Genomic DNA, 10358 nt, shown 5'->3' with positions numbered 1-10358 from the left:
AAGGCAGGCGAGTGAAGGGACAGAGGAGGCAGGTTAACGCGGGGCATGAGTGAGACGGCCCGTCACCCCTTCATGGATCCGTCACCCCTTCATGGATTAGGACCTGGGGGCCGGGGGTCAGTAGTGCACCAGTGGTTCTAAAGAAAATCAATAACTCGAAAATGTTTATAACACGTGGAGAAACTGAGCTCGGAGAAGGGGGTGCTGCGCCCAAGGACAGTCCAGGCTGACCTGCCCGCCCTCTACCGGGCCCTGGTTTCGAGAACTCCTGGGCCTCTCCCTGCGAAGGATCCCTTCCCCGCAGGGCTCCACTCAGGCTACGCTGAGCAAGGTGCTAAGGGGAGAAGACAGCATTTCTCACCATTTCTACATCTTCTTCACCTGGCTGTTGGGAAGGGAGTGTGATTCTGAGATCTCACTGCCCCAGCAACATCCCGAAGGAACCCAGGACAGACAACCCGGGTGTCCTGGGCAGCGGAAGGGGGCTGGCTGGCACAGGGCAGCCTCAGCGACCACGCGTTACGACCCAGGCCTGGGAGGACCAGGAGAGCATCACCAGGTGAGCGGCTCAGCTGGCGGCCCTGATGGGTCACACTCACCCCCTCCTCCCTTCCTACAGCCAGCCGATGTCAGCGGCAGGGCTGCCACGGCCTCTTCTGGGCCTCTCGCCCCACGCCGTCCTCCGCACAGCAACCGACTGAGGTACTGTTAACACGGATCTACCGCTTCCCTCCCCACCAGCCTCGGAGGAAGTTGAAACTTTTTCGGGGGTATTGAGTCCTCCGTGGGCTGGTGATCATTCCTGCCCTGGCCACACGGTCTGTCCCTCCCTTTAGCTCCCAAAGTCCTGGGCTGGGCCCCCCTCGTCCAGTCCTTGGATGCACCGGCTCTGCCCCATGCTAGTGGCCAATCAGCTCCTGCTCCTGAGCTCTGCCCTGAGGCGGCACCCTGCAGGCTGGCCCCGCGGGCCTGCACGACACCCTCTTGGGCAGTTCGGTCACCTGCCCACAGCCACACACGCAGCTGCATGCAAGAGTCAGCATCTGTTCTAACCTTGAGTCCACCCACCCCTCTCGTCCAAAGCCATGGGCTTCTGCCCAACGAACTGCACCAGCCTCTCCCTGGCTCCAGTCCACCCAGCACAGTCCTTCAAAATACTGCCGGCGTAAGTCTTCCACTGCCCTCAGCAGACCAAAATGCCCTCTGAGGCCATGCACGCCCTCTCGTGCCAACACATTGCCCTCACTGCCCGAGCTCCAGGGCCCCCAGCCCCACCCAGACCCCACCGTGGCACCCTCAAGCTGTTCCCTGCCGGCCCATCCGCATGGCCAGCCCCCTAGGGAGCGTCACTCCCACCGAGTCCACCTCGGTCGGGTCAGGCTCTCCCAGGGGCCTATTCATACACTTGTTTAAGGTATGTTCCCCCACTGCCCGCTCCCCACAGTCCCCTGGGCTCCGTGCTTGGTGCCCGGTGCATAGCGGGAGCTCAGTAAATACTGCTGAATGGACGGACGGCCGCCTCACTTCAAGCCCGAGCTCTTAGAACCAACTAACCTTCCACTCTGCCAGGCTTTGAGCTCTCAGATGCAGGACTCCCCAGCTCACCCTGGACGGGGTGGCTTGTGGCGGGGCCTTCAAGGTGTTAAAGGTGGAACATTACAGCCCCTCGAGTGCAGTCCACGGGCCACGGCAGGAGGGGTGCCCACCTGTGTCAGAAGCTCAGATGCCCATGCTCGCCCTCGGGTGGAGGGAGGGAAGGAACGCGCTGGGCGGACGCGGGGGCGTTTTGGCTTCCTCAGGACAAGTCCCTTGGTCTCAGGCACGGCCCCTACGGTCAGGCTGTTCACGCAGGTCTAGGCATTCTCCCTGGGACGACGTCTGACCACGGAGGATGCCTTGCTACGTGGGGCCACCCTAGTGGGCAAAAGGTGCGGCGGGAGGGCAGCAGGAGTCAGGACAGGGGGGCGGTCCCTGCAGGCGAGCCGGGACGTGGCAGGACCCTGGGGCTGCAGTGACCAGGTGACCCCGGCGGCCGGCGCCGCGGCTGGGCCAGTCTGTGTGCCTGTGAAGCCTGGGCTCGGTAGCGCCTGGAAACTTCCCGCCCTGGCGCGCAGCGAGCCTGCACCCAGCCAGGCCCCTGGAGGCAGCCCCGCCCCCTGCGAGCTCGCCCCGCCCATTACGTAGCCCTCCTCCACCGCCTCGGTCCGCGAAGCCACAGGGCGGACGAGGCCCCGCCGCTCGCGGACCACGCCCACGCTAGGCTCGCCCCCCCTCACCACACGTCTCCGCCTCCGTGATTGGCAGCTCCAGGCTGAGCCGCGGACCTGCCCCTGCGGGTGCTCGTCCACTCGAGGGCTGGGCCCGGGGTTGGCCCTCGCCTCGGGCCTCCAGGAGCTTCTTCCTGCGCTGCAGGGTCCTCGCACCGTCTCTTCCACCGGCCGCCTGGTCGTCCACACCCACCCTGCCTGCTCCGGGCTCCACAAGCTGGTGCGCTGAGACGGGCCCCGGCCCTGGGCGATGGGGAGCCGCTGGGGGCTGGGCTGCACTTGCATTCGCCTTTAGTTAATTTTCACACCCTTTGCCGTTACCGGAAAACTTTTAAGTCTCCTTAGAACAACTTGGGCACATGAGTTCACCTTTCCAATTTCAGGATTTCGAAATAAAGATAGAGTACGCCATGGAAATTTAGCATGCTCCAAACTGAGATGCGCTGTCAGTGTAACATACACGCTACACTTAGTATGACTGGCATCAGTGATCAGTACTTTGCGATGATTATGATGGTGAGAAAACTGGAAATGCTTCGTTAATAGTAAGTTTATATTGACTACTGGTTGAAATAACATCTTGGAAATAATGGGCAAAGTAAAGATATATTTTAAAAACTACTGTCACATGATTCTTTTTACTTTTTTAATGTAGCTACTAGAAAAGTTTAAGTTGCCCTTGTGGCTCCTGTTGCATTTCTACTGGCAAGCACTGCTCTAGACACTCACAGTGCAGCAAGGCACAGAGCACTCCCCCCGCCGGCTCTGAGACCACGTGGTGGGGGTTTCAGGCCCAGTTCCCTTTTCCAGGACTCTCCCAGCAGCCTGCTGAGACCAGGTTCCCTCGAGGTCCCCCTGGTAGGATGAAGAGACCGAGGCTTGGCGGGGAGAGGACACTTCCCGAGTCACTCACCCTGGGGGCGGCAGCCTCCCTCTTTGTTCCATCCAGGGATGGAGTCCAAGCTTGCCTGGTGGACCAAGTGCGGATGGATCCTGGCTGAGACCCAAATGCCTTCACTGAAGGTGAAAGCTGCCTCCATACTTGGCCACGGACCTCGTATTACAAGCCAAGACCATTAAAAGCTCCCCCGTGGCTGCAGGTGAGGCATTCTCTGCAGGGCCCAGGGGAGGTCCCGGAAAGCCTGAATTCCACCACTAGTCTCTGACTCCAGTCTGGTCTCCGGGAAGGAAGAGAGGCAGACTGAGAGGCAGAGGTGCGGGTGCAGACACAGCTCCCTGGTGCACCCGCTCTGTGCCCCGTGAGTCTCGGCCTCTTCACCCCAAAATGGGGTACCGCTTGTAGGTTTGCTTTGAGGGGTCAGATAAGGCGTTCCAATCACAGGGACCAGGGCCTGCACACAGCACACCTCAGCAGAGGCCAGCTATTCTTGTTTTCTGAAATTGCTTTAAAAACGGTAAGGCGCTACACACCCCTGGGTGATTGTCGTTCCGTACAAATGGCTCCAAGGTAGAGCACGTGGGGACCAGCCATTCATGCCACGCATGTACTGAGGTGGCAGACGGGCAGGGGCAGCACCGGGGCTGGGGTGGATTCTAGGGAAGTTAGGGAAGGTCAGACGTGGCTGTGGTCCAAACTCAGAACCTACTGCAACTCTGTTCATCTTTTGGAGCGTGGCTAAAATGACGATGGTGGTGGTGGTGGTGGTGGTGGTGACGGCAAGCCCCATATATTTTATTTTATTTATTTTTAACTTTTCTTTTTTCGGGGGGTGCCATGCTGCGCGGCTTGAGGGATATTACTTCCCCAACCAGGGATCGAACCTGGGCCCCAGCGGTGAAAGCGCAGAGTCCTAACCGCTGGACCTCCAAGGAATCCCCAAGCCCCATCTATTTTAAGTGGCTAAGTGGCTGTGGTCCGGGCATTGTGCTAAGCACTTTACCCACATTCAATCCTCATGAGCCAAGTAGTTACCATCCCTTGTTACAGATGAGAAGACTGAGGCTCGGGGTGGTGCAGCCACCTGTGTGGAGTCACCCAACCAGGTTCCACTTGGGCTGTTTGACTGCAGGTCCTGGCCTTTACCCATCCAGACCCCAGCTCTGCCTCACGAGCCGTACACCCCTAAAAATTTCTGAGGACCCCTAGGGGCTTTTATCTATCAGTATTTGCCATATTAAAAATTAAAACTAAGGCTTTGGGCTTCCCTGGTGGTGCAGTGATTGAGAGTCCGCCTGCCGATGCAGGGGACGCGGGTTCGTGCCCCCGTCCAGGAAGATCCCACATGCCGCGGAGCGGCTGGGCCCGTGAGCCACGGCCGCTGAGCCTGCGCGTCCGGAGCCTGTGCTCCGCAACGGGAGAGGCCACAACAGTGAGAGGCCCGCGTACCGCAAAAAAACAAACAAAAAACCCCCCAAAACTAAGGCTTTAAAAAATTTATGTATTAAATCATTAAAAATAACAATAATACATCCATATTTTATAAATGAAAACTAATTGTAGTTTCCAAGACAAAAAATTTTAGTGAGAAGAGTGGCATTCCTTACCTTTTTGCGTCACTTTAACGTCTGGTTGAATAGGAGACAGCTGGATTCTCACAGCCGCTCCACATCCAATCTGCTGTGACGAGTTGTTTTGGTCAAAGCATGTGAAGATAATCCGGCCTCACGTTGGGGTGTAACTGGAAAGGCGAGGAGCACTGAGGATGCTGGCTGAGACCAGGGCACAGTGACAGGTTGAGTGACAGCACCAGATTGCCAAGGTCTGTAAGGTTCAGCTGCAGCCTGATGAGAGACCCAATGTGGGGATGAGGAATTCTGCAGGAAAAGCAAATGGGAGACCGCGACGGTCCCCTCGATCAACCGCCAGGTCGAAAGTTTAGGTCAGCCCACAACTAGTGATGCTACTGTATGCAGACCCAGAACAGGCCCTGCTGGCAGAGATGAAGCCCACAGGCCTCTCAAGGAGCTGGTGGACGGACGGAACCAAGTCACTCCCAGTCAGGGATGGGGGCCACCTGGGTGGGCAGATAGGCTCTGGCTCAGCCCACATGCGTGGGCCAGCCAGCAGGGGCCTAGGTTTGAATTTCAGCTCAGCCACTTGCAGGCTGTGTGGCCCGAAGCAAGTGGCTCAACCTCTCGGGCCTCAGTCTTCTCATCCATGAAATGGGCGTTATCTGTAGCCATCTACATCCTAGGTGGCTGTGTGGATCAGATACAGAGGTATGTGTGAAGCTCTCAGGACTATACCTGGCACGTGGTAAGCACACACACTTTGGCTGTTAATATTCAGCGCTTGGATCCCTTCTCCTGGTGGTCCTTCGTCACCAGAAGCTTGCTACCTCACCTCTGGACAGCTCATCCTGCAATGTGGCCTGGACCTCGCTCCGTCTAGAGGTGGGGCCTACGTCTCCTCCCCTGGAGGCTGGGTGGACCTTTGCAATCCCTTCGTCCCACAGGAGGGGCAGAAGTGGCACTGCAGGACTTCCAGGGCCCTGTCATGAAAGGGGCTATGCCCTGCATGATCTCTGCTGCAGGGCCTTTACACTCGCAGTTCCTTCTGCTCTGGATTCTCTTCCCTGGCAGCTCCTTCTTGCCATGCAAGTCTCAGTTCACATGTCATTGCCTCCAAGAAGCCTCCCTGAACCCTCAGGTGTAAAGTGGCTCCCCCGGCACTCAACCCCATGGCCAGCTTTCATAGTCTTTATCTGAAATTCTCTCTCTCTCTTTATGACTAGTTTCTCTCTCTCTCCACTAGAATGTGAGCTCGAGAGCAGGGGCCTCATCTGTCTTGTTCTCAACCTGGTGCATAGCGGGTCCTTAGCAGCCAGGTTCCCGGGGGGCACTCGGTAAATGCTGGTTGAGCAAATGAATGAAGGCAGTCCCAGATCTCCAAGTTTCTCCAGGGTAAACACCCACAGACGAGGGGTCTAGCCCCTCTGCCATCTGGTCTCTCTCCCATCCAGGCATTTCAGGCAGGCGATATCCTCTTAGCGTTCCACACCTATATGCCAACCTGACATGGCTGGTGGAACCCTGTCAGAGAAGGGCTTTCACCTCCCTTCTCTATACTTTTACTAATGCAGCCTCATATGGACCAACCTTTGTGACCATGCTTTAATCAAGGCTCTTTGGGTTGGAAGAAACAGAAACCCACCCAGAGGCACTTTAAGAAGAAGAGGCAAATGTATAGGAAGGAATCAAGGCTACCTCATAAAAAAGTGGGCCTCACAAGAGACCAAACTGGAAACTATTAAAAACCATCTGAGGGACTTCCCTGGTGGTCCAGTGGGTAAGACTCCGTGCTCCCAATGCAGGGGGCCCGGGTTCAATCACTGGTGGGGGAACTAGATCCCGCACGCATGCTGCAACCAAGAGTCCACATGCTGCAACTAAAGATCCCGTGTGCCGCAACTAAGACCAGGCACAGCAAAAGTAAAACAAAAGAAACGACATCTGAGTTAGCGGCTGCCTGGCTGGCTGTCTCTGGGGCCACAGGGTCCCTTGCTCGCTCTGTCTCCACACACATCGTGGAAGGTGGCTGTCCTCCTCCGTCTCACTTGCTGCTACCAGGGGAGACAGAAGGGGATTCTAACTCGAGGCCCAGGTCCCAGAAGAGGTTCTGATTGGCTCAGCCGTGCGGTGTTCGGGAGGGGTGTCGCCCAGTGCTGCCTTGGCTGCCGAACTCCATCACTGCAGGTGGGTGGGCAGTTTTCTGAGAAGCAACTGGCCCCAGGGTTGAAACCACCCCAAAAGGCCTCCTCTCCAGGGGTGACATTAAAAATACTCCACAGTGGCACGGCCAGACGCTGCGCCAGGACATGGACAGTGGCCATAGCGGCGGGGCGGGTCCTGAGGCCCCTGCTGTGGGGCTGCCCCCTTCCTGCTGGCTGGCAGTGAGGGGTCAGCGTGCTAAGTCCCCAGAGCCCCAGCACTTCCCAGCCCTCATCCCACCCCCGCAGACAAAGGTTCACACGCATGTTCTGGACTTGAGACTCCAGTGGGCATCCTTCTCAGCCTCAGCTCATCCTAGAGCCACTCAGGGCTTGCGAGGGCCCCAGAGCTGCCCCCAGCGCGCGTAAGTCTGTGCAACGCTTTCCCTTCCCAGGAGTCCCCTTGCCGTGGACACGCCTGGCGGCGTGTGCCCATCACAAAGCGTGCGGTGGCCAGGCGGGAAGGGAGTCCCCTCCCGAAGCGTCTCCCTGGATTTCTCAGGACCTTGGGGCCTGCCTGGGGCCCCACACAGCTCTGGGAGGGCATGAGCCAGCGCCCACTCTATGGCTCCAGGCTGGTGGGTGGGCAGGTGGCAAGACATGTGAAACGCTGGTGGCGCCAGCTCAGCGTTGCGGAAACCGGGGAGGCCTCCGGCCGCTTCCTGCCCATCAGCTTATCTACAGGGGGCAGGGGCTGGGCTAAACGGCAGGCGGGGGTGGGGGTGGGGGGCCGAGCGCACAGTCACTACTGTCAGGCCCTGGCGCTGCCACCTCTCCAGACCAGGTGTTTCTCTGTTTTCAAAATGTGAAACACAGAGTGGGAAACCAACTTGTTGCACCCTCCCTCCTGATGAGCAGCTACAAGCCAGCCGAGGTGTACAAGGTCCCCTTATCGCCTCTGGTCTCAAGAAGAGGCTATGCCTGCGGCATAGGCTCGCAGGCAGGTCTAGACTCCCACACGCTGTCCCTCTTTAACGCGCAAGAGGCTCCACTTTGACTCAGGTTGATGCCTGCCTACAACCCCCAACCACTGTTTTGATTAAAAATGCGTTTTATGGAAATCAAAACTACAATGACGTATCACCTCACAGAGGTGAGAACAGCCATCGTTAAAAAGTCTACATACAGGGGGCTTCCCTGGTGGTCCAGTGGTTAAGACTCCACGTTCCCAATGCAGGGGGCCCAGGTTCAATCCCTGATCAGGGAACTAGATCCCGCCTGCCACAACTAAGAGTTTGCATGCCACAACTAAGAGCCCACATGCCACAACTAAAAAAAAACAACATCCTACATGCTGCAACAAAGACCCGGTGTAGCCAAATAAATAAATGCTAAAAAAAAATTAAAAGTCTACAAGTAACAAATGCTGGAGAGGGTGTGGAGAAAAGGGAACCCTCCTGCACTGTTGGTGGGAATGTAAATGAGTTGCAGCCACTATGGAAAACAGTACGGAGGTTCCTCATAAAACTAAAAAGAGAGGTACCATATGATCCAGCAATCCCACTCCTGGGCCTATATCCAAACAGACTTTAATTCGAAAAGATACACGCACCCCTATGTTCACAGCAGCGCTATTCGCAATAGCCAACACATGGAAACAACCTAAATGTCCATCAACATATGAACAGATAAAGAAGATGTAGTTCATACAGACAGTGGAATATTAGCCATAAAAGTGAAATAATGCCATTTGCAGCAACATGGACGGACTTAGAGATTACATACTAAGTGAAGTAAGTCATAAAGAGAAAGACAAATATTATATGATTATCACTGATTGGCAGAATCTAAAACAAAAATGACACAAATGAATTGATCTACAAAACAGAAACAGACTCACAGACACAGAACAAACTTGTGGTTGCTAAGGGGGAGTGGGAGCTGGAGAGGGTTGAATTGGGAGTCTGGAGTTAGCAGATTCAAACTATTATATATAGAATGGAGAAACAGCAAGGTCCTACTGCATAGCACAGGGAACTATATCCAATCTCCTGAGATAAATCATAATGGAAAAGAAGATATAAAAAAAGAATATGCATGTGTATGTATAACTGAATCACTTTGCTGTGCCACAGACATTAACACAACATTGTAAACCAACTATACTTGAATAAATTTTAAAAAACACACTTAAAACAAAAAACAAAAAACACGCTTTACTTGGTGGCTCAGAGTACACACACCAAAACAAAACTGTAACAAAATGTAGCCTTAAAAATGCTGGCCTCGGCCCACTAATAACTTGCTACTGGCTGCTAACAAAATATGGATCCAGTTGCTGTGCCCTTTATAACATGTGGGCAACGATGCTTCTCTACCAAACTGTCTCATCAGCCCCCAACTTTCTCACTCTTGTCATTTTGCAAGCACCACCCCAACTGACGTTTCTGTTCCTTTAAATTTTACTTTTGTAAAGGCACGATTCATGCTCCTTACAGAAAACTTGGAAAAGATGGCAAAGCAAAACTCCCGTCTCAGCCCTCACCCCCTCCCAAAGACAACCCTTGAGATTTAGTTTCCTCCCAGACCTGTGGTCAGACTTCAGAACCGGGCTGACTGCATTTTTCTGTGATGGGAATTCCACAGACATTGAGCCTGCCAGATAACCCAGCTTCAGGCTTTAAGAACTTTCTTTCCAATTTGGCCATTTGAGAGCAAATTTTTCTTTCAAAATAACAACTTGATTGAAACATAACCTTCACCCTTAAAGAAGTGTGCAATTCAGTGGTCTCGGTCCGTTCGCAAAACTGCCGAACACCTTCTTTCGAGGCGCATCCACCAGCCTCAGGATCCTGGGCCGCACACTGGGCGCCAGGCCAGGCCCAGAACACGCCGAGACCCCCGCCCCCGCGGCCACGTGCGCAGCGCCCTCCTAGTCCGCGCAGCTGGGCGCCAGCTTCATTGCACCGTATCATTTTAAATTTCAGGTGGAAGCAGCGTAGCATGTTCCTCTTTGCCAGGACAGCACTGGCTCGACGGCCACCCAGAACCGTGCCGCCCGGTGCAGACCCATCCAGCACTCGGGAAACGGCACACGGACCACCAAATAACCGAGCCCCTAGCTGCGGCGCATGCGCGGTAGGCGCAGCCCGAGAGGGCCAGCGCGCACGCGCCCGGGCCCGTCCATACTGCGCCAACCCCCTTGGCCAAGGCGCCGATGGTTCCGCCTACGGCCGGGGCGGGGCCAGGGCGCGGCGCGAAAATCAGCGGGAAAAGCGGCTCCACTTCCGCCTGTGGTCCTGCAGTCGTGGTCCTGCAGCCGCGGTCCCGCAGCCCCCGTCCCGCCGCTCCCGCCGCTCCCGCCGCTCCCGCCATGGCGCAGTGCCGCCTCACCGACTTCTTCGCGCGCCGCCGTCCTGGGCTCCGGGCCAAGCCGACGCGCACCAAGCCGGCCTGGCGCACCCCGAGTCCCGCCAAGACC

General features: G+C 56.0%; 1 protein-coding gene across 1 annotated transcript in view; it reads left to right on the top strand.

The window, feature by feature from the left end:
* Positions 1 to 9976: 9976 nt before the first annotated feature.
* CDT1 (chromatin licensing and DNA replication factor 1) overlaps positions 9977 to 10358 on the top strand; it is a 5212-nt gene continuing 4830 nt past the window's right edge. The window contains exon 1 of the mRNA XM_029209560.1: positions 9977 to 10355. Within this exon, the coding sequence (XP_029065393.1) occupies positions 10095 to 10355 (261 nt within the window). The 5' untranslated portion in view covers positions 9977 to 10094. The remainder of the gene's footprint in view (positions 10356 to 10358) is intronic.

The sequence above is a fragment of the Monodon monoceros genome, unplaced genomic scaffold, assembly GCF_005190385.1.
Source record: "Monodon monoceros isolate NGI ecotype Baffin Bay Population unplaced genomic scaffold, NGI_Narwhal_1 Super_Scaffold_10, whole genome shotgun sequence".
Taxonomy (NCBI): Eukaryota; Metazoa; Chordata; class Mammalia; order Artiodactyla; family Monodontidae; genus Monodon; species Monodon monoceros.
This window is presented reverse-complemented; position numbering and strand designations above follow the sequence as displayed.